The 25,019-nt window shown below is 39.6% G+C and overlaps 1 protein-coding gene across 14 annotated transcripts in view; it reads right to left on the bottom strand.

Annotated features, from left to right (window-relative positions):
- Nucleotides 1-2,994: 2,994 nt before the first annotated feature.
- Nucleotides 2,995-25,019, bottom strand: part of PCDH9 (protocadherin 9) — an 894,725-nt gene continuing 872,700 nt past the window's right edge. For 5 of the 14 annotated variants that reach the window (XM_073346260.1, XM_073346237.1, XM_073346252.1 and 2 more), the window contains one exon: nucleotides 2,995-5,254. In XM_073346260.1, the coding sequence (XP_073202361.1) occupies nucleotides 4,881-5,254 (374 nt within the window). In that variant the 3' untranslated portion in view covers nucleotides 2,995-4,880. The remainder of the gene's footprint in view (nucleotides 5,255-25,019) is intronic. The other 9 variants (XM_073346349.1, XM_073346329.1, XM_073346296.1 and 6 more) reach the window with 3 other exon arrangements.

Consider the following 25,019-nt stretch of genomic DNA (forward strand, 5'->3'; position numbering starts at 1 on the left):
TTATGGACCACTGAAGGGCTTTCATTCAAGCCAGTGGACTGAGAATCTGGCCCTCTGCTGTGTTGTCACTGTCCTCAGTGCAGTACAAAACAAAGAATGGTCCCTGCCCCAAGGAACTTAAGAGAGCATAGCAAACAGCTATACTAGGGGATTACATTTCCACAAAGCCAGTTTTGCAGAATTAGGAAATGCAGTCAGTAAATTGGGGGAAAGTGAAGCTGAAGGCTTTGGCAGCAGGATATAAACCACTTAGGGCTTGGGGGACAAGTCAAGAAGTCAGAAGCATTATCGGATTGTGAGATAAACACATTATTTGCTAAAATGATCAGCAGCAGAATATGAATAATGCTAACAATTAAATTGTTGTCTTTAGCTTTCAGAGAAAAAAAAATCCTAAATTTGTTCATCTCTCTGAGAGCTATTGTCTCAGGCAGTGTGTAGATTACGAAAGACAGTGCATTGGTTTATGCTTGGTTCACATTTTCAAGGTTTTCTTCACAGCAGAAAGGGCTAGACATTTTTCATTAATGAAAGCTGAGGTTTTGGAGCTCAAAAATCATTCTTTAGAAAGTGCCGTGTGACACAGCAAATTATTTAGCTATGGAACCACAGATTACTGATAATAGTCTTCAAATGTGTTGCGGGCTGTTGAGGAGAAGACTGTGGTCAATTGTTCTCCATGTCCATTGAAGGTAGGACAAGAAGTAATCAGCTTAATCTGCAGCAAGGGAGATTTAGGTTAGATATTGGAAAAACTTTCTAACTATAAGGGTAGTTAAACTCTGGTCCAGGCTTCCAATGGAGATTGTACAATCTCTCTCACTGGAGGTTTTTAAGAACAGGTTGGACAGACAGCTGACAGAGATGGTCTAGGTTTACTTGGGCTTGCCTCAGCACAGTGGGCTGGCCTTGCCATTTCTAAGATTCTGTGAAGCCCTGTGCTGTAGTCTCTGGGTATGGCAAGTAGCCTGACACCTCAGCAATAACTAAAGGTAACAGAGTGTGGTAAGGAGGAAGGTATGAATGCTCTTTTGTTTTGGCTGTGTGTGTTGCACAGCACTGATAGTATTGATTTGGCAACATCACAAACACAGGCACACACAGAAGACAGCCATATTTTATAATTAATTGCCTGAATTGTAACTATGTGGTCATAGAGAATCTGTCCTACCAAAGATCAGTCCTTCCTATGATCATGCTGTATATCATGAGAGTGTTCTCATGGCAATGAGAGCATTGTTTGTTATCTTCTTATGTGGCATGCATCACTGTAGTACTTTCCCCCTCCATACTGTCATCCTAAGAGTTATGCTTGGCCATGTCACCCCCCTTCTTTAAATCCCTCCAGGGCTACCGACCCCTCAAATGGCTTCAGAATTAAACTTTCAATCACTGCCTTTAAAGTCCTGTATGATTCTGCCCCTCCCTACTTATCTGATCTTAAAAATAAATGAATATTAAAGCAGCCTGTGGTTTATCTTTCCACACATTCGTTTAAATGTGTATATCTGGGGGAGGGAAAATGCACCCACCTTGCCCAACTGAGGGAAGCAGTCTGGAACTAACACAAGCAAGGCATCCACATACAGCCCAGCTTGCTCACCAATAATTGTCCGTAATGCTTGGTGCCAAGCCATGAGAGCTGAAGGAACATGTGAATAATCCTGGGCATCTATCAACATTTTCAGCCTCTGCAAGGGGGGAGAGTGAAGAACTCCTTGTCTGGCACATCAGTGAATTCCTCAGCATTTCAAGTGTGTGGGTTTTTGTTTTTTTTTAATATATGGGATTTACACAACAGTGCTAGTACCAGGCACTGAGCCAACTAATTAGTTGTAAATAAATGAGTACACACTGACTAAATATTTAGGGCCAAATCCAGAGCCTATTGAAGCGAGTGGCAAAACTCTCATTTATTTTAATGGGACTAAGACATAGTGTATTACCATATTAATGGTGAACTGATTTTTTTTTTTTAAATTTCAAAGCTGGTGAATATATTAAAGACTTACAATTACAAATGAGTAACTCATTTAGAGTGAAATAAAAAAAAAATTATTTCACCTACCAGGATCCTAGCTTGTATTTCTGTGTTTTTCCTGCAAGAGTTGATGACAACACAAACTATGGAAGTAGATTAAGGAATATGGCTCCTATCTGGCTGTGGAAATGTCATAGTCAATTCTTACTGGCCAGAGAGGGAACTCTGTTCCTGACGGGTAAGCAAATAGGAACTAGTTTCAAATAGTCTTCTTAAAAAAGGCCCTTATTTTTAATTTTAAGGCATTTTGAGAGATGTTTAGGATCTCAAACAGTTTTTCTATTTTTAATTTGCAATTCATTTCATCTCTAGGTTTTGAAACTCAGCACAATCAAAAAATAGGTTACATTTCTCATTACCCCTTTATTTCAGTGTGTTTCTTTTTCTATAAAGCAACAAAAAACTATTACGTGACCACAGTGACTGATCTTTAAAAATATTCCTATTTACTACATCACACTATTTTGACATTACTGTAGTACCTTCTATTCTTAAAATTGAAAATACCACAGAATACTCTGAGATTAGATTAACAAACTGCAAAAAGGTAAATGCAATATTTTTTTAGGGGCCACTAAGGTTACTAAGCATGATGGGGAGATGTTTCTTTACTTCCATTTGCCAGTAGCTCCTGGTTACTCTGTGTGCATAGGTTTGCCTAACAAAGTTGGACAGATGCTGACACCCTTAATTCCTGGTAAGTGGTCCCTTGCTCCTGAAGTTCTACAGGACTCATTTTCAGTGAGGTCCGACTCACCAGAAAAGTCGCTGAATAAGGCCCTAAATGATTGCCATTTTCTCTCTGTACCTTCCTCATCCAGGACTAGGTGAACCAAATGGATATGTTTAGAAGAATAACTTATATATTCATAATGAGCCACCACCAACAATAAAGGAAATGAATGGAAATAAAGTCCCTTAGGCATTTGCCCAAGAACTAACACAAGACAATCAGGAATTCAGAACATTTATTGCAAGAGCTGAATAACTGTAAATAACGTTGAACTGGCAAAGCAGTAACAAGGATAACTGTTTAGATATTTATTCTGTCAAAGTCATCAAACACCCCTCACAAACTGACATAAGTACTGCAATAAACAATGCACCCCTAACCCATTTTATGTCTTTATACTGTGGTGGAAAAAAACTGTGAACTGCTATATACAAAAAAAAACTTCTTTTTTTTTGGTAAGAACAAATTAACCTTCAGATTACCTAACTTTGTTATTTTAAGACTGATCAACTGTGGCATAAGATAATTTTCCCTTTTTTTTTTCCTGTAAGGACTTTTTTTTTCTTTTCTTTTTTTCTTTTTTTTTTCTTATTTTTTTTCTGCATGCTATTTATTTGTTTAAATCATCTGTCATGCCTTAACAAAAACCGCCTAAGAATGTCCAGATTTGGATTTGTTTTACGTGCAACTTAGATCTTATTAATAGTAGGAGTCACTCTGCTGGTTTGACTGAAGTGACATGACGCCGGTACCTGCCAGGCATTGACCAACTATGATAACAAACAGCTAAACAGCAATAATTAGAGTTTTAACCCTTAGTTTCCCCAACTAGCCTACCAGGAGAATGCTCTGTTACATCATGAAGGCACAACACATTAAATATTCTGTGGCTATGGTCTAAAAACACTTGTGTTACTACAACATTAACGCAGATGAGGATCAACACAAACGCCGCTTTTTCAGCAATACAAACTGTCTTAGGTATAGACACACACTTGCCCAATTGGAAAGAAAATGACCCTTGTATTTTGTTTCTTCAAATTTTCCTCCTTCTACTCCAAAATAGCACACTGTTACTTTTCATTAGTTGAGAGACTACAATCAACTGATCAGGGTTCCTAAATAAATGCCCTCTGACACTCCTTTGCCACCACCCACATAGCTAACTTCTTTTTCATTTTTTTTTAAATTCCCCTGCTTTGCAAAACAGAATGGAAGTGAAATTAAAGTTTTTAAAGTTTAAAGCCCTTGCGTAAGTCCTTTTGTTTTTTAATATTTGCAAACAGTTTTGCTTACTAGAATGCCAGCATCATCTGCTGTTAAACACAAGCAAGAGGTTTTTTGTTTGGTTTATTTTTTAAACACAAGTGTTTTGAGTTCCTTGGAACTTTGTGTGTCAGACAGACTACTAACACAGAAACACCATCACTGAAATTAAAAACAAAACAAAACAACAGGAAGCAAATGAAAGAAAGTAAAAAGCAACTGTGAAACAAAGAATTATGCTACAGTATCCTTTTTAGGTGAACGTTATAAGTACACAAATTTTGTTAGTAATAATTGTTCCTATTTACAAGTATTTGAACACTGATTGACTTACAAGTGTCCACTAATGTTGTTAATAGCACAATAGGTTTAATATTTATAGTTTTAGTTGTTTTGTTTGCAGTATGATATCAAGTATAGCAGTCCCAGCACAGATCAATGACAGCAAGAGCACAGTTTTCTAACTGGATATGCTTTTTAATCATCAGAAACCACTGAACTCTCTCTCTTGCTCTATCACTCTCCAAATGCATCTTCTGTTGTTTGTAGCAGCAGTCCAGGGTCAAAAACCAAACAAACGAAAAAGGATATTTGCAAACTGGAGAGATCTCGGCAGAGTTGAATCATGTCTATTTAACAAAACCACACAACTAGTAGAAACACTCTTTTGTGTTGCAGAACATGATACTTTCCATTGGGCTAACACAAAGATATGCATCTCTCTGCTATGTGAAGCATAGTTCTAGAGGTCTACCCAGTACATAAAGCTCTGACACACACACGCACACAGTATTAGCAAGTCTAAGTAGACTAAAGTCATTGATCCAAAGTAGCCATTTCTTATAGCTGGTGCTCCTTTGGACTCTCAGCAGGTCCTGAGGCCTGTTTATAAGACTTCAAGTTAGCCAAAGGAATGTCAGTCATGTGATTGCCAGTGTTGAAATGGGCCTCACCAGAGCCATACTGCTTTCGGTCACTGAACTGGTTTCTGTTGCTATCTTCTTTCCAGGTTCTTGTCAACGTGTGTCCATTCACTAGTTTGTCCTTCTTAACCCATTCTTTCTGAGGTGCAAAGGTGGAGAGAGGCGACTTTGGCTGCTGGTATGGACCTAGGCTGGGAGGCATCCAACAGTTGTCTGAGTGACCCAAAACCAGGCATTCTTGAGTACACATCTCTGTAGCTTCAGCTAATCCTCGTGGACCAAGAGGCCCATCTGCATAAGACAACAAAAGAGACCAGAAAAAAGAGAGAAAGAAATAGTGTTAGACTTTCACTTTGGAAACATTGCTATCAAAGCTGCATGTACTCCTGACATTTGCTAGAATGGGAAAAGTAATTGCAATGTTCTTAACCCTACAACCAGCTGTGCCACTGACTTAAAAAAGGGACATTATGTCAATGTCACAGTGTCAAAATACACTTGCATGCTAACAGAGAGTGGTTATCTGTTATTAAGGTCATTGGTGAACTGTGACTTTTGTGATCAAAACATTTTGACTAGATCTTCTGTGTCATTGCCCGTATACTTCCCTGTTCCTCAAAAAGGGATAAATTAGTCATTAGCCAACAGACTCAGACACTGGATATGAATCAGTTCCAATTCCATTTTTAAGGATTCCTTACTAAGGAAGTAAACACTTGAGCAGAGGAAAAACAGTGTTGAGCAAACACATTGACCAAGATTCTCTATGAGACCTTATGCCAGGGTGAATTGGCATAGCCCAGGTGTGCTCTCATCTCGCCTCCCATTTCCAGGTATGTTGGGCCCTGGATGTAGGAGCAGGAATGATAGGGAATACTCAGCTGGCTAGTTAGGTCTAGATCAGAGGTGGGCAAACTATGGCCCACGGTCCACATCCAGCCCGCGGGACCCTCCTGCCCAGCCCTTAAGCTCCTGGCCCACAAGGCTAGCCCCCGGCCCCTCCCCTACTGTTCCCCCTTTTCTGCAGCCTCAGCTCACTGCACCGCTAACGCAATGCTCTGGGCGGTGGGATTGCAAGCTCCTGGGACAGCGCAGCTGCAGAGGCCAGCCTGAGCCGGTGCTCTGAGCTGCATGGTGGCATGGCTGGCTCCAACCGGGCAGCTTGGCTGTAGCACTGCAAGCCACTGGTGCTCCAGGCAGTGCGGGAAGGGGGCAGGGAGGGATTGGATAGAGGGCAGGGGAGTTCAGGGAGTGGTCAGGGGGTGGGGGAGTGGATGGGGGCAGGGCAGTCAGAGGGTGGGGAACAGGGGCATTGCATTGGGGCAGGAGTCCCCAGGGGGCAGTCAGGAATGAGAGGAGGGGTTGGATGGGGCAGCCAGGGGCAGTCAGGGGTGAAGGGTCCGGGGGCAGTCAGGGGACAGGGAGTGGTGGATGGGGCAGGAGTCCCGGGGGGGCATCAGGGAACAGGGAGAGTTGGATAGGGGTCAGGGGCTAGACCACGCCTGACTGTTTGGGGAGGCACAGCCTCTCCTAACTGGCCCTCCATACAATTTTGGAAACCCGATGTGGCAATCAGGCCAAAAAGTTTGCCCGCCCCTGGTCTAGCTCCTACCACTCTGCAGCACCTGAGTGGAACAAAGTAAACAGAACGAGAGAATCCATACCATTGTCAAATTGTCTTGCCACATACAGATCCCCATTTGGTACAGTAAATAGATGAAATACATTAGTCCCACTGGACATTAATATGCATCTCAAAGATTTGCTATAAAACTACATAAATCAAAGGGTACACACAATGTGAACCTTCCGTAACTCACTTGTGTTCTCATGGTTTTCTTACGTTCATGAATATGAGACCACAGGAGATGGACCATGCAGTCTGTAATATGCTATGCATATTAAAGACCCATGTCATCTTTCACCCATTATGGAGAGCACAGCTGGCCTGCTTCAGAGGCCTGACTATCAGCTCAGTGGACAAGTCACCTATATCTCCAGAAAGTGCTGACCTTCTCCCCCATCTTAGCCTATTTCTAAGTGAGTGAACTTGCAGCTGAGACACTGATCTGATCAGACTGGATTTACACATAGGGTAAGATGTTCCAAAAGACTGATAAACTGCCACATGTGTCTTTGTTATCTGTTTCTCAACATCTGAGAATATACACACCCAATGACCAATGATTGGTCATGATCCCTTGCTAGATGTATGATGATTTTGATGAAGACTTCAATAGGGAATCCTTTTCTTAACTTCAGGCAAATCAACGGCCTAGATCTCCAGGCAGTCAAAGAGTTAAGAAGCATTTTTTTTCTTGATTAAACAGTGAAGTAACAGGAAGGAAATTATGGATTGATTTTGAGAATGAGGTTAGCCAGATAGGAATGAATGCTGAAGTCATGCAGGTTAGCATTAATCAGAAGAAAAATATGGACCACAGAAAGACCAGTCTGTGAGGGCTGTGCCAGCACAAAGATGCCTTTATAATTGTGAATTTGGGCCAGTAATTATCACTGAAGATATTTACATGAAGATGTTTGTGCTGCAGAGACAATGGAGATTTCAGTCTCTTCAACTGCAGCAAACGCAGCATAGCAGGTTTATTTTCAAATCCCCAGATCATCCTAATTAGTCTAATTGTAGCTGCTATTCTTTTTAACTTGCCTAATGTTTTTTTTAATCTTCCTAGGCTAATTGCCTCATGAGATCCTGTGGCAGTGAGTTCCACATGTTAATCATCTGTTGCATTTAGACTCCATTTTAGCAAATCTAATTTAGATGCATTTTCTTAAAAAACATGTCAACTATTGTTTCCTTCATCCTTATCTCTGAACATCTTTTCTTAGATTGTGAGGTCACTGGGGCAGGAACAACCCTTTTTGAATATCAGTCTCTAACAGTAGATTCTGGGTACTATGGCCAACAAAAGTAATAATGTCTTTTTAACTAGCTGAGCTATGACTGGAAGCTCCTGCAACCCTTGTACAAGCAAATTTCCCATTGCAATAAACTGGAATAATTTAAGAAATATAAAGACCCAGTGACATTGGGACAATTCAAGATGAAATAATCAGTTCTGCAATAATTTAGGGTAAAAAAGTGACTGCAAAGCAGAAGTTTAGCACACATTTCAAGGAGAGCCAATAATCTTGGTTTTAAAATAACAGCTGTGATAATTCATGGGAACAGAGAGATTCTTGTTCTATAAAAGCCCCTCTTTGAAATCGCCACTATACAGCAATAATCAAATTGAGGCAAGTACTTAGTACAAAAAGCTATAGTAAGTAAAGGAAGTAATCCCAGTATGTTGTTAACATTTCCAAAGGTTATCTATAGGTTAAAAGCTGATTTTTTTCTGCTGAGAACAGAAATTTAATTTTAATTAGGTTTTTCCCATTTTCACAGGAAGAAAGTGAGAAGTGGCAAAACTCTTTCCAACTGGTCTGATCACACAGTAAAATGCTATCTTGCTGACCCAAGGAGGAAAGGTTTGGCAGGGATTAAAACTTTCAATACACAAAGAAAAGCCTTCACCACAGAGTGACACAGTTCAAGAAATACAGTTCATGCACCCTGGGCTTCCAATTTGCAATGTAATAGCAGGTTAACAAGAGAACTCTCAGCTTCACACTCCTGAAGTGGATCTGTTATGTCGCCCTGTTTAGCTAAATAAAATAAAATAAAGTTCAAAGAGATATGGCAATCACTTGAGTTTAGAATTTAAATGGGTAATAAGCTGTTTTTACTTAGAACAAAATATGCATGTGGACCTATAAGCCATGTCATATTAATCTTGGAGAGATTTACTTCATGTGTTTAGCTTTCCTTAGTAAGAGTCCTAGAGTGATAATACAGTTAATCTCGGAATGGATTTCCTTTTAAGTTGGTGAAGTTTGTGGAGAGTTTTGAAATATTTGGATGAAAGGTACTATTTAAATATCTATTCCTAAGAATAAGGGGCTGTCTACCGAGGTGAAAGTAAGTCGGTACGCCCTGCTACGGCATTCCCGCAAGAGCTGGTGCGCTGTACCGGGGTGGATCAGCTTCCCCAGGCTCAAATTAAAGGTCCACCACTTCCCCAGGGCAGGCTCCGGGGATGATTTAAAGGGCCCGGGGCAGTAGTGGTGGCCAGAGCCCCATCCCCAGAGCCCTGCGCCGGAGCCCTGGGGAAGCGGCGACGGAGCTCTGGGGACAATTTAAAGGGCCCATGGCTCCAGCCGCCGCTACTGCCCAGGGCCCTTTAAACCGCTGCCAGAGCCCCTGGCTGCCGCTGTTACCCCAGGGAGAGGGAAGAAGGCACTTGCCGGTACAGGGTGGGCAGGGTCTGGCTCTGACCTCTCCCAACCCAGCCCCATACCGGTAAGTCCCTAGACTTACTTTCACCCCTGGCTGTCTAATAAACAGAGACAGGATGGTGCTGTGGAGATAATCACCTATTTTGGAGGAACACGGTGGGTGAGGTAATATCTTTTAGTGGACCGACATCTGTTGGTGAGAGAGACAAGGTTTTGAGCTACACAGAGCTCTTCTTCAGGTCACTTTGAAAGGGATATTTCCCATATTTCTGGTTAGCCAAATGTCACTTTCTCACTTCGACTCTCCAAAAGACTTTCTCAATCCAATTCATTTCAAAGAGGGATGTGTTTTTGTTCTCAGCTGTCCCTGTCTATAGATTTCAAATGCAGACAAGCCTGAGAGGGGTGTAGTACTCTCTGTAGAGGGCAAATCTTGCTCTTTGTGATTCACCTGCAAATATATGACTAGTGTTTTGGCTCTAGCACTCACAGTGCAGGCCTGGGAGTCAGGAACACTCCTGTAGTACTCATTCCCACTGTAGACTTAGAACAAGTCACTGATGCTTTCTGACTCAGTTTCCCTAGTCTGTAAAATGCTGAGAGGGTTTACCAGTCTCACTAGAAAATTGTGAGGTTTAATGATGGAATAATTGGACAAAATGCCTTGAATGACTATATATAATTGTTAATCAGCAAATAACATTTTGATACTTTGCCTTTAAAGCATCACAACATAAAAACAGCCTCTTACTTTTTGTTTGAAGTGATGCTACATTATGTGTACACCCAGGGGTACATTTCAGGTTATAGACAATACCTTTAATGGAATAACAGTACATTCCAATCTGGGACAAGGACAGTCTCATTTATAATATGTACATATGGTGACTATCATCATAGGCACCATGATCTCTGATTAGGGCATTTAGATGCAACCACAATACATTTAATACATCTTACTAATAATCATTATGATGCTTTGGGGGCTCTGCAAATCCCCTGATGCAAGATGTATGTGATTTAGAAGAAAAAATAATTAGTTTTGGAGAAAATATGAGCTCAGCACAATAAAAATAAAACACAGTAGCATGGTTTTCTTCTGCTCCTGTCTTGTGTAATTATGTTCTCTGTGAAGACAGTTCATTCCTTCTTAAGAGTCTTCTTAGTATTCAATGGCACAAGTGAAATAATCATGAACAGTATGATGGGGGAAATAATCTTTTGGGATACGCAGGATGGTAGCGTTAGTTATTTGTATTGAGAAAGCACGATGTTGACTTACTGGTAATTATCTTTCCCCTCCACCACTACCAAACAATAGCTTTCACCCAATTTTCTAAACTTGTTTCATTACTGCAAACAATGACACCACTTAAAAACCTATTCCTGATGCTTTAATTTCATAATTGCATTAATTTGTTTCCTTTCTCTCCAAAAAATGTCACTGTATCAAGTTTTTCCACACTGAAGTACTTTATTGATATGTTTTTTCAAAGTATTTGTTCTCTGAACAATCTGTAATGCATGAGCCTGGTTATCAGTCTTGGCTGCTTGAATACATAATGACACAACTGCTGATAAAACTGTACAAGCCATCTGTCTCTGGATTTAAATGTTTTGAAAGCAAACACAAAAGTACATAACAAACACTCCCTTAAATTGTCTTGGTTACTATTAATAAAAGATCTTATGCCTCAAAAAGGCCTTTTTTTTTATTATTTTATTCTGTTAATAGCTGTCAGGCAACTGCATGGCTTGCTGCCTCAAAAGGAGACAGGTGCAAGCAGTTAAATGCCAGTCAAATGTTGGCCATACCCTAATTGTGGAAATTCGGAGTGGTCTTTTATCTCATTTTATTATACCCAGGAGCTGAACTGTTATTTCATTGATTAACTAACTGCTGCAATTAGCAACTAGCTTCTGGCATGTTGACCAGCTGCTTTTCAACCAGCTCCTTCAACACCCTCTTGCTCAAAGCTGGAGGCTCATTCTTTAAATGTGAAAGAGTCAAGACCACAAGTTAAGCTATACTCAGAGATGCTTTTCAGCCTCCTCTGTGAATTAGGATCCATTAGCCAGGATGCATTGCTGTTAGGTATGGTGGTGAACATGGTGTTGACCCTTCACCGCGGCCTGATTTTAGGGAAAGTTATTATGCAAGATTAAACTATATATCATGTATTAAAACACATTAAAATGTTTTAAGATAATAAAATGGAAGCCATTAGAGTTGTAATGCAAGCAGGGAAAACAGATGTAAAAGTATTTGTTGTAGGTGTTTCAAAAGTATGAAGCCTAGATAAAGTACTTGACCTAGGGTTATAAGATTTAGCAATATGTATACTGTGATAAGCAAGTAAAAGGAAAAAGAGCAGTTTAAGCTTGAAATACCAGATTTCTTGGGGATTTCGGCATACAGGTAACCATGGAATAACCACATTTACGTATCAAAACTGCTGGGAAATGTATGATGCTAATAGCCCATGGTAGCAATTGGAACCTTAATTATGGTTCCCTCAGAATGACAAATATGGGCAGTGTGCTTAAGCCTAAATCGTACATGGTCCTGGTTGTGTGGGGGGATGCAAGGGTTAGGGTATAAAAAGATGGTCATACCAACCCTAGCTGGGACATTGGGATGACAGGAAGGTGGTAACTAGCTCATCACTGCCCACTTACGGTGCTCTCCACTTACTATTGTCTTCATCTTAATTTCTAATGGTCACTATAGGATTAGAATCATAGAATCATAGAATATCAGGGTTGGAAGGGACCCCAGAAGGTCATCTAGTCCAACTCCCTGCTCGAAGCAGGACCAATTCCCAGTTAAATCAAGTATGCAAGTATGCCAGCCTTGGAGGTGTTTTGTAATATGTATCTGTTTTTGTACAGTTCTGCTTATGCTTTGTTTTATTTTGATTTTAAGGTAAGTCTTCATATTTCTGTTTCACTGATCTCACTCAATAATAATATTATGTAGCCACTGCATACAAAACCTGTTATTAATGACTTGCGCAATTTTGCATTCCAATTAATGAGAGGCTGCAATGGCCACAGCTGCATTTAAAATGTGATATAATCATATTTATTCAACTTTTCACACCAGACCTTTAACAAAATTCAGCTCTATTTAACCTTGGATAAAGAAAGCCTTTTGTTGACCATGCAACACATTCACACGCTGCATTGTTAAATGACCTTTCCTGAAGAGATCACATATTACAAGTTTTATAAAACCTTCCGCCCCCTCCACTTATAATTACAGAACTGATTTTCCTGCATTCCATGAAGGTTTTGCACCTATTGTATATGATTAAAAGAGGAAAATGGTTTATAACACAAAGATGGTTCTGACATATTTTTTCTCTTCAATTAATTGAAGAATTAATGTAAAAGTGCTTTCTTGAATCCTAGGTTATGTTCCGGAAAACAAAACAAAAACTCTAACGCACATGCTGTACAATTTGCTTTTTCTGATTAGTAATTAAGGGCTAGCTTCTGTCACCCATACATTGAAAGACACTGTACTCCACAGCTCGTCCCATTTGGCATTACTGAACACAAATAACGGTGGCAACAGACTCTGGTCTTTAATTGGGCTAGACTGAGGGACACATGCTGCCACCCTTACACATACAGAGTAGTCCCTTTGAAAGGAATCTGACTATTCACAGAGTAAAATACTAATCAAGAGGAGTAAGTGTGGCAGAATATGACCATGTATATGACGACCGTAGCATCACTTCCACTCTGCAGAAGTAATAGTCACATTTCCCAGGTTCCCCCACCTTATTCTAAGAGAAAGTAATTCTTTACCAGATGTAGATTACTTTCTCCCCCATGCTGCCTCAGTTGTACTGGTAAGTGTGCAGGTTACATGCTACCTGCCTTTCTCTGCCCACTCCCAATCCACCTGCGTGCAGGGAGGCAGATGGAGAGAAGATGGGTGGCCTACATCTTCTGCTCCTTTACTCCTCTGCATGGCAGCAAAAGGGCCAGATACAATTTAACCCATAAAGAGGTAGTTTTCACTGTGCATGCTATTCCAGACTTGAAGTGTAATGTACTCTATACCCTACCACATATAGCTTTCCTTCAAGGAATCTTAGAGTACCATGGAGGTGTTTAACAACATTGCCATCTTGTTTCCAGTTCTTTTACAACAGATATTGCTAACAGAGTTCATTGGGCACTGGTTTTGGCTGTTAGATAAAATCAGATTAAGGGGTGCTTCATAAACTTCAGTCCCTTTGGGGCAAGATCCTTTTGTTCCCTGCATGGCTACATAGTTTGAGCCAAAATATAGCCCCATGGTATTTATCACAGATGGGTAGCTAACCTGCTTTCAGTTCTTTACTACCCACTTGTTACAGAGGTACCTAGGTGAAATTCCATGGTCCATGTTATAGAGGAGCTCAGCACAGGGGCTTGTCTACATGGGGACACTCAGCAAAATTAATTGGAAGTCACTAAATGTGTGAATTTAAATTGGCTTAGTTAAACCACATTAAAGCCTGTGTGAACACACTCATTCAGAATTAATGTGTCCTTAATTAGGTTTAGCTTAATTAACATCCAAGTCCCCCTGTAGAAAAGCCCCAGATGATCAAATGGTCCATTTTGACCTTAAAATCTATGGATCAGCAAATATTAGCAGAAAGTGCTTGAACTTTCATAAACTTTCATTGATAAACTTAGACAAATGGGTGTGTGGGAGGGGAACTGCTTTAGAAATGTGGAGGGTGTTTGACACAAGTCCAAATTTGGGAGTGTGATTCTGGTTTCTGATTAAAAGTAAAAACTCATTCTGTGATTTAAAAAAAAAAAAAGTACTGTAACCTGGATTTGTGTGTCACATTGTGGCTGCAGAGAGAGAGTCACCTTGGGACAGCAGGGAGGGGGAACAAATAAGATCTGGCAAAATGTTTTGTTAACAAATAAATAAGGATTACACGTTTTATGTGTCTCTCATAATGATTTGATATTTTGGTGAAAAGTCAACATTTGTAAATGGAGACAGTCCAAATACAATAACACATGGGCAGCCAAAGCAGCAAATTCTCTCCCTGGGAGGATAATGTTATTTAGACAGATTTTATAGTACACAAATAACAGATAGCATATCTTTATAAATCAGCACCCTTCCTCAGCATGATATGGACCTTATCCATCTTCTTCTCATCTGCTTAAGCTATGGCTCAGGAGGGCATTATCTCAACTAATTCTATCTTCTCAAAATTAGCATTTTTTCTGCAATCCATTCAATTTCTGGGGGACAATCTAACAAATAAGATCTCCATAAAGGATACAAATAAACCTTCTAAATTTGACTTGATCGCCTATTGAGAACACAGCACCCTTACTGTTAAAGTATTTGGACTAGAACTTGTTTTTTAGGATGCATCTTTTTCCTTATTTAGCTACGATACTGCTGCCTACAAAACAAAACAAAAACAAAATGAAATAAAAAAACTCGTTCCCTAAAGATGGTGATAGATGATAACAATAACATATTTATAAAACATCCTGTAGCCACAGTCATATACAAGCTTTTCCCCCTGTACCTAATATTTATGGTTCTTGATCAAAATACTTTGTTGAACAGATTTACAGGCAATGTGCTGAAACAGCACCAGTTTTGACACGGTTACATTTTCTTCTCTATTAATTTACCCCAAATTTACATTACTTCTCTATTAATTTACCCCAACCTGCTGCCAGTTGAAATAGCTCACCTGAAGTCTCATTTCCAAAGTTTCTATCAATTATTTCTTGATTATATATGCATTCTTAAATATTTCTATAACATTTATTTAGCTAGAGGATTTTTATCAGGAACACAAATCCATTTGGTGTTTAATTGAGATCGATCATGTAGATATATTGGTTTAATTGTACTAGATTGTGACATACTTACACTGAACAGTACCTTACTCTATGAGCAGTGCCCTGGAGTTCAAGAGGACTGCTTGTGGAGAAAGGTACTACTCAGTGTGAGCAATCTTGGCCGAATGCTGACAACTACAGCAACTGAGATATGTTAGCAACACTTATAATGTTACAGTAGACCATTGTAACATTTGTATTTTTTTCATTTTATTTTATTTACAGCTACTGTATGTTTGGCCTCACAACCATGTCGGTTAACATAAATGTGAGTTTGAGCTTCAGTCTGGTTAAGGTTTTTTAAAAAAGAAGTCTGGATCAAAGACTTATTTTCCCTGAGTGTCTCTCTATATTAGGGCCAGATACTGACCCTCCATCTCATATTAAATACACATTATTCCGTGAGGGCAGGATTGGTACCCTGTGATCTTCCCTAGCTAAGGGGCAGTGTGTAACTGCACTACCCCTGGGACAGGCAGGAGCCAAAACATGACTGAGACTCACAATTCAGCCTCTGTGTTGGCCCTTTTTTCAGAAGAATCTTCTTCCCTCTCTGTTAGATATTGGGAGGAGAAGAAGGAGTTGAGTAACCTTGACCGATTGGCCCATAAGCCCTCACAGAGAGAGTGGTGATCACAACACCATGTTTATATTGTTCTAACCATTCCTTCAGCCACCTACTGGCCAGGCTGTCAGGGGCACCACATACCCGATTGGCATAATGCACCAGAGCCCAGAACCCCTGAGCTCAAGCAATTTGCCATCTTTAGCCTTCCAAATAGCCAGCATTACAGGTATGTGCCACCACGCCCAGTGAGAGGTGAGTAATCCTGTTAAAATCAATGAGTCCACTCACGGAGTAATTTTCTACTTTAACACAAATACGGGCATCAGAATCTGGCCCCTAATCTCCCTAACCCAAATATGTTCTCTCTGAATCATAGAATCATAGAATATCAGGGTTGGAAGGGACCTCAGGAGGTCATCTAGTCCAACCCCCTGCTCAAAAGCAGGACCAATCCCCAATTAAATCTGCATAACAAATTTCTGCATAACTTCCAAAAAGGGAGAAGGAGCCAGAGACTCCATGAAGTCTGCTAGACTTTGTCATTACCCATTTAATTAACATGGAAGGTGCTCAGCTACTACTGTAATGGGTGGCAATGCAAAACCCTAAAATATATCCATAATTCCAACAGGTTCCTTTGCTTATAAAAATTATGAAGTTTAATTCTAGTACTTACTTGAATACAGCAGAAATCTGGAGGCTTACCAGACATACTGCCTGAGCTATAGAGATTCATAGGTTTTTGAGGCTAAAAGGGAACACTTTGATCATCTAATCTAACCTCATGCGTAACACAGGCCTCAACATTTCACCCAGTGAATCCTGAATCAAACCTATACTGTGACTAAGCTAGAGCATATATTTTAGAAAGTCATCCAATCTTCATTTAAGAACCACAAGTGACGTATAATACATCACCTCTCCAGGTAAATTTTTCCGATGGTTAATTACCTTAATTGATAAAAATTATGAACCTTAAATCTAGCCTGAATTTCCCTAGCTTCAGCTCCCATGCACTGGATTTCAGTATGTCCTTATTTACTCGGAGCATCAGAAACCTCTCCATGTACAGTCTCGTAGACTGTAATCAACTCACCTCTGAATCTTCTCTTTGATAAATATAAACAGATTGAGCTTCCAAAATCTCGCACTGTAAGGCAAATTTTTCAGAGCTCAAATAATTTCTGTAAGGCTTTTCTGAAACCTTTCTGGATTTTCAACATTCTTTTTGAGTTGCAGACAGCAGTAATGGACAGTGGATTCCAGTTATGGTCTCACGGATGCCACCTTCCTATTTCTGTTCAACATTCCCATACTTATATATCCAGGAATCACATTAACTCTCTTAGCCTCAATATTGCACTGGGAGTTTACATAAACCCTGATATTTAAGTCCCTTTCAGAGTCACTGCTTCCCAGGATATAGTCCCCCAAATTTAAGGCTGCATTATTTGTTCCCAGATGCACGTATTAAAAGATATGTTGCTGAAATGAGACAAAATTTACCAAGCAATCAAGATCTCTCTGTATGACTGACCTATCCTTATAAATATTGACCAGTCTCTTATCTACCAATCTTTGTGTCATTTGCAAATTTTACCAAGAATGGTTTCATATTTCCTTCATATCAATGCTAAAGTTATTGAATAGCATTAGGCCAAGAAGAGATCCCTGTGGGACTCCATTAGAAACACCCCTATTGAATGATGATTCTCCAAGCCTTTTAACAGGTAGAGAAGTCTGAGATGGTTGTATTCATGAGAGGGAAGGCTGTGTATTTGCAAGTAATCTAGGCGAGACTACTGGTGGCCTGGAGAATGGAGAGGTGATAGGAGTAGAGGCCTGGAGAAGCATAAGAACTGGCGACAAAAAGGAGCAGTGATTGAACTCTAAGGACTAGATGCCATGATTCTTACTCTTATTGAATATATCTTTCTCCATAAGGTACAACATCACATGCATAAGGATGGCAGAATCAGCCCCTAAATGACATACAATTTTAGACTGGTAGAGATTGACCTGTCTATATTGCACCTATCACCAGGATATTCTGTGCACTAACATAATTAAATACACAACAGAAGACCAGAAGACTTACAGTTTCTATCCCACTCTTTAAGTAAAATGTTTGACTGTACATTGAAAAGATCATTAAGTATGTTGGTTGACACATAGAACCACTGAAATCTGGGCTCAGCCATCACACAATAATTATTAGTTTATATTCACCATCCTTGAAGATTCAATCCATATTCCAATATTATCTGTAGTCTGGGTGTACATGATGACTAAAAGCCACCTCCCTCCCACTCCCATTTTCCTGCTGCCCTAACATAGAATTGATAACTTAAGTCCAAAGGCTTGTATCTTCCATCAGAGTGTGTTTTCTGATGGAAAATATTTTACCGCTGTTCTTTACAGATACAATGTAATTCTCTTATTAAGGATAACAAAACCCTGCAAATGCCCACAAAAAACGTATTGTTTCTAACAGCGTCAAGAGTTGGAGCTGGCTGAGTTCCCATCAGAACATGTCAGAGAAAAAGATCAGAGAGCACAGGAGTGTATGAAGGGGAAAGCTCCTGCTGTCCTCATTCACCAAAGATAAAGGGAACATCCAAGAAACGTAGCAAGATGTAACCTAGTGTTTTAGTTCAAGCAGTGAAATCTGTGACCAGAGCAAATGCTTCTGAAACAGATTCTTTCACCCCATTCCTACAACTTGCTTCACTAACCTACAACTATTAAACCTCCATGGACTCCAACTTCCTGAGGTCTGCTCCCAGCTGGATGACTCAAATTTCAGTCCCTTGCCATATTCCTTCTGTCTGTCTCTTTCTTTGAATTAACCAAATCCACAAGCCAGCTCTCTCATTTAATTCTTATGGATATTGGTTGGGGTGTCAGGTTGTTTCTCTCTAATAGAAGTGGCCTGTGATGTGAACCTTTTCTTTTTAATTTAGATAGCAGTCCAAAGTTCCTAGCTCTGAAACCTTTGGCAAGATTTATAATGTTAAGCTGTCATCTAGAACAATCAGTATGGCTTCAGTTCAAAATCTATCACTTAAGTATACTTCTAATCATGTTGAAATATACCCCAAATACTATCGCTGTTGCAGTATATTAGCCAATGTAAACATCTTCCCATGACTCCTGAAAGAAATGGGAAAATCTACAGCTCACTTAAAGGCATAAATGCAGAACTGGAAAAGCAGACACTACCCAAAAATCATGGATTTTCAGTTCCGGTCAGCAATGATTTTAACAGCAGCCGATGTCATTAATAATGTCAGTTATCATATGACATAAAAGTCTATTATGAAACCAATGAATTTATTAACAATCCTGCCTTATTTTCGGGTTCGTTTTCTCTTTACCTATACCAAATGACTTTCATATTCGCTCTTTAGTTTACTCATTCTACCTGCAACCTTCCCATTATGTTTCTCCTGCAATAATTTGGTTTGATTATCCTTCCCAACCTCCTTCTCTTCCTTCCTTCCTTCCATCCTTCCATCCTTTCTTTCTCAGCGGAGGCCTTTCTATGTGTGTGTTCACTTTCTATTTACTCTCAGAACTCATTCCTTGCATTATTCCCCAGCGGACATGCAGTTTCATATGACTTTATTGTTATGCCACAATTCTTCACTTGTTTATGCATGTGAGTGACTTTATACATATGAGTAGTTCAACTAAGTTGAATGAAATTAATGAAATATGCAAGTGTTTGCAGAATTGGAGCCTTGGGGCTGGATACACAAAAGGAGTTAGGCCCCTAAGTCTCTGTTTAGGCTCCAGTGTGTTGCATAAAATTCCCTCCAAACCCTCTAGGTGCCTAAACTCGCTCTGTGTCAAAGTTTCTACAGTAAAAGTTCCCTCAGTGTCTAGTTCCTGCCTCTGAGCCACACACTGCTGCCTCCATCCAGGTATCCAGACACCTATCTCCTGCATCCAGAGCAATCCACAAACCAGAGGATGATCCAGTGTGAAACAGGAGACATTCGAAATCTGAAACATTTTCTCAGAAATGGGAAAACTATTTTCACCCCAACTCTACTTCAAACTGTCAGGCTAAAGAAAGGCAACAGGAAGCTAAAAATCAATACCAGAACTGATACAAATGGAGATCAGAAACAAATGTAAACATTTGGCTCCATTAAATACTGTCCATGCTTCTTTGCATCCAGATTCCCAAGTTATCCATAATATAGTTCTCAACAAATCACACCTAGCCATTGGAAGCTTACCAGGGAAAGCAAAAACAAAACACTGCTTCATATCTGAAACAAAATCTCAGCTCAGATTTGGGTAGTAGTATACCAAGATAAAAACAGGTATTTTGTAGTTTTTGAAAACATTATTATAGTTTAATGCTGGAGTCAAAAAGAGAGATGTAGGTTTGGGGCACTGCTTATTTGTACAGAGAGATCCTGATGGTCTCCTGGTTAGTATTATTTAATAATATAATGTATTGCCTGGGAAATCTTATTCCTTGCCTCAGCCCATAGAAGATTTTAAAGTTTACTCTAAGATGTAGTTTCTAATGTATTTACCTATAGCTTCAGTGTGGTTTTTTTCTTTTCTTTTCTTTTTGTCCCCATGAGATTGATACATTAATAAGTGGTAAGCAGTGTTTTGATATTTATGATTATATTGTTTTCATTTATCATATAATAACAATTCAATTAAATAAAATATTTAAAAACAATTAGCACATTCAAAGCCTCTGAAAACCAATATAACATGAAATTAATTTTTTTTCAGAAGAGATCTATTTAGCTGATTTATTGAAATATGAAAATGAAATGAAGAATTCCAGTTGTCAAGTTTTATTAGGATTCACTTATTCAGTGTTTCACTTCCCTGACAGGAATAGCAGCATAGATGTTACTCATCATTTATAAAATGCCTTGTCAAAACACCTAAAAATCCTTGACCTGCTTATGCTCTGTCCCAGGTTTGGGTTAGACAGCTACCATGAACTAAAGAATGATGAAAATGATCACTGGTAGTTTAAAAATTTCAGCGTCACCCCCTCCAAATCCTTTCCCGTAATACTTGGCTTTGTGCCAACAATTTAGCTTTAGAAGAGGAACTATTATAAAATTGTAGTTATGATCATTTAAACAGATTATTACCCTTGCACTGAGTGAATTAATTTATTAAGTAGCAATTTCAGAGTCAGTGAGACATTTAGAAACAATGGCAGAAAGACATTCTGATGAATGCATTGACATTATCTGAGATGTCAAAATACTTTATTGTTAGAAAAAAATCTGCTCTCTCATTCCATGGAACAAGAGACAGACCACAGCTTCTCCATGCCTTTGTTGGGCCCAACCTTTTCTCCTTTGAAATCAATGGGAGTTTTCCTATTGACTTCACTGGGAGCAGGATTGGGCCCTTTATCTGTATGTAATACTTAATGAGTGCCAATGAGGTCACTTGAACTGTAGGTGAGGTAACTTGAACTGCGCTAGGAGTACAGGCAGCAGAGGAGAAGATGTCTTCTCTAACCAACCACAGGTGGTTCCTTTAGCATAGCTCCTCTCCACTTACTGTCCTTCCAGGGGCTCAAGCTCAAGACCCACTTCTTTTCCAGGTTCCACATTCCTGCTATTCCCTGCTCTGATGCATTCCCCACTCACCTTCCCAGACCTCCCCAACACTCCTACTCATTCCCCAGTAGTCTCATTTCTCTCCCTCCCAGATGCCCTCAGTTGCCCAGACTAGCTTTGACTTTCAATGAGACTTAGGCTCCTAAGTCACTTCAGGTGCTTTTGAAAATTTTACCCATAGTTCTTTCTCTTTTTTAATTTTAAGAGTTATAAAATGGCCTATGCCTGAGATATCAGCATACTCTTGCTGTTGTGTAACAAATTATTCCTCGTTATGCAGTTGTTGCCTAAATTCTCATATATTTTTCCCTTTAACATTTGCCCCATTATTTATTATGGGCTACATTACATTTACATAATGGCAATTAATAGGGCTAGTCTTAAAAAAAAATTACAGATCATGATTACATCAGCAGTTTTGTAATGCCCTGTGTTGTGTATTTCACAGATTCCATATTATCAGAAATGACTCATATACAGTCATTCCTTAACTGAATTAGTCAAGTAATATACAGCAGTGGCTCTCAACCTTTCCAGACTACTGTACCCCTTTTAAGAGTCTTGTGTATTTGTGTCTGGGGATTTGTCTTGTATATCCCCAAGTTTCACATCACTTAAAACTTACAAATTCAGACATAAAAATACAAAAGTGTCACAGTACACTATTACTGAACATTTACTTACTTTCTCATTTTTACCATATAATTATAAAATAAATCACTTGGAATATAAATATTGTACTTGCATTTCAGTGTATAGTATATAGAGCAGTAAAAACAAATAATTGTCTATGAAATTTTAGTTTGTACTGACTTCGCTATTGCTTTTTATGTACCCTGTCATAAAACTAAGTGAAGATCTAGATGAGTTGATGTACCCTCCGGAAGACCTTTGAGTACCCCTGCTTGAAAACCACTGATGCACAGCACAGTACTGAGTTAGTCAAGGCCCTGAAACCTATGATAGTGTCACAGACCACACTCTTAATGTTGCTATGACCCACATCACTGTTGATACTTAAGAAATATACAGTAACAGCAATGTATTCATGTACAATGTACAAGGAACCAAATGAGGACATTCTATGCCCCACTTACAAGTTAAGTGAAGAGAATAGGACAGACTGAAAGGGCTCAGAAGAAGTATTAGTTTTACAGTGCTTTTATTGTTTGTATGTGTTCACTTCCCATGGACATCACAGAAGCAGTGAGTCTGGAAAGTGGAGAGGTGGTGGCTGGCTGAACCAGCATTGGGGGCATTCCCCACATAGTAGGGTGTGTGAAAAAAGGCAAGGAGAAAGGAAGAAGAGAAGTATGAAGAGTGGCAACGGATATATTTGGTGCAGAGAGCATTCTGAGGACAGTAGCTCAGAGACGTAGGCCAAAGTGGAGTTAAGAAGGTCTGCTGAATGCAAGAATAAGCATTTAAACTTGATATTGTGGACAATGGGGATCCCACAGAAATTCAAGTAGTAAATGGGGGTGGTGACATAGTTTGAATAACTCAGGAGAAAATAATGTTAGTAGCTGCATTTGGAAATTGCAACAGGTTGTGATATGAGTGTCCTTATGTTCAAGAGGCTTGGAGATCGCTGACATGGATATAACTTAAGCTGTAAATTTTCAAAACTGTGCATGGGGATTTAGTTACATATCCATTGGGCTGTCACACAGTGAACGCTCTAAGTGCCAGAGTTTACTCCTGTAGCACTTGAGGCTACTGAAGTAGTTTATATTTCTTCCAACTGATCACTAACTGGAAATAGCATTCTGTCTGGATGGAATACAGCCGTCCAATGTGCAAGGCCCGCAGACATCCTCCCCACAAGTTAGTGTATCAGTGTGCCTTTTATCCACCCTGAGACAGGGAGACTTTCACACAAATATCAAAAACTCACAATCTGACCCTCCAAGCAAACATCTGGGGTCTGACTTACTACCACAGCCCTCCACTTCTATATCAGTGTTACATCCTTGATTTCAATAGAATGATGGTGCCAGAAGAGTAGCGTTGCAGCAGTGGATCAGACCCGTGGTTTTAAAACAGAAAATCCCAGTAATAAGAATGGCAGGATTGTGGCCCATCCTAACAGCCCATGCAAGGGAATAAAAGTTATCCATTCTGGGCGTAGCTCCAAGGCAGAGAGACTAGCCTCCACAGAACACCCAAAAAGAATCTGGTGGAGCTGCTTGAAAAAATATAGAAATGATTTGCAAAAATTGTTTTTAAAATCTGCAAAAAAAAAAGGGAATTCTCAACCAGTTTCAGTCTGTGGACATTGCAAAGGCAGTTGAGTCCCACATTACTTTTGAGCCCATGCGGCACGTAAGGAGTGCAGGCATGGTGCAAAGGGGATATGTCGGTGCATGTGGTGGGCAAAGGGCAGATGTGTGGAGAAGTGTAAAATGTCAAGGTGACAGTTGAGTTTTTCTGGAAAAAAAATCCTGCTTCGAAGGGGTGAAAGGAAATTTGCTGCTGCTTTTGGACCCCTGCTCAAAACACACTTACATATAAGCATACTAAAAAGAAAACAACCCCAACCTTCAAGTGCTGATAACAGAAAACACCTGGTGCTTGCCTAGTTTTATTTTTATTAAATGTGTTTTTTTTTACTGTGCTAATTAACTGATTTCCACACAACTGTAGGTATAAACACTTAGTAAGCACTCAGGAGCCTGAGTGGCAAAGAAGCATTGCACTTTGTCAGTTCATATATTGCATCCACTCACAAAGAACGGGCATGACATATGAACAGCTTGGAAAACAATTCAGGGCTGACTCCTGCTTCCCCTCCACAATGTTCCTTTTCAGAAAAGAAATAACAGTAAAAACATTCTCTACTCCAGTGGTTATGCATCCACTAGGTATTCTCTGCTTGTCAGCTAATTTACAGTGTAATTGCTTCTGGGGTCCCATTTTTGCAACTAAAAAATGGAGGTAGTGAGATCTCACTGTTTCATGCTGATCAAGTGACATAATTGTTTAAGTAAGCTGGGAAGCACTGATCTACACAAGTGCCTTCCTCAGCATGTCCTGCAGCAATTCACAGCACCCACCATAAACGCTTGCATATACTGCATATTTACCACATTACAAGCCTGAGAATCACCTTATCCTCCCTGTCAATACTGGACGTACTTTGCTTTATTATATGTATTTCCTGTTGGATAGGCATTTATCGGTGCTGTACTAGGTCCATTATTGCTTTTTTTATATTCATGGTATGGGATACTGAGAGCAAAATTAAAAACAAACAAACACTAGCCTACCCTACTCTACCCCCAAACCCCCTAAAAAACACTCAAAACACAACCCAGACACAAAAGCTTGCCATTAAACCAACCCAATAAAAAAAAATGTCACAGAAAAATCCCACCCTGATTTTTCCCATTCATTATAGTAGAAGTGTAGCCTCCCTATAGACTTGTATCATTTTCGCTGGCTAAGGACCATCTACAATTCATGTTCAGTATACGATATATCTGCAGTATGTTAAGGAATCATGCCCTAATAGATTTTAGTTATCACCTACAATTCTTAATATAAAGCAGTTAATCAAATGCACACTATGATAATCTGCACTATTAAATATGCTGGGCTGTTTTGTTCAGGCTGCATATAGCTCCACAGGAGCCTTGGATATGGAGTCTAGGAAAACCTCTCATGACACTTTCAGTTTTGAAAG

Source organism: Lepidochelys kempii, chromosome 1, assembly GCF_965140265.1.
Source record: "Lepidochelys kempii isolate rLepKem1 chromosome 1, rLepKem1.hap2, whole genome shotgun sequence".
Lineage (NCBI taxonomy): Eukaryota > Metazoa > Chordata > Testudines > Cheloniidae > Lepidochelys > Lepidochelys kempii.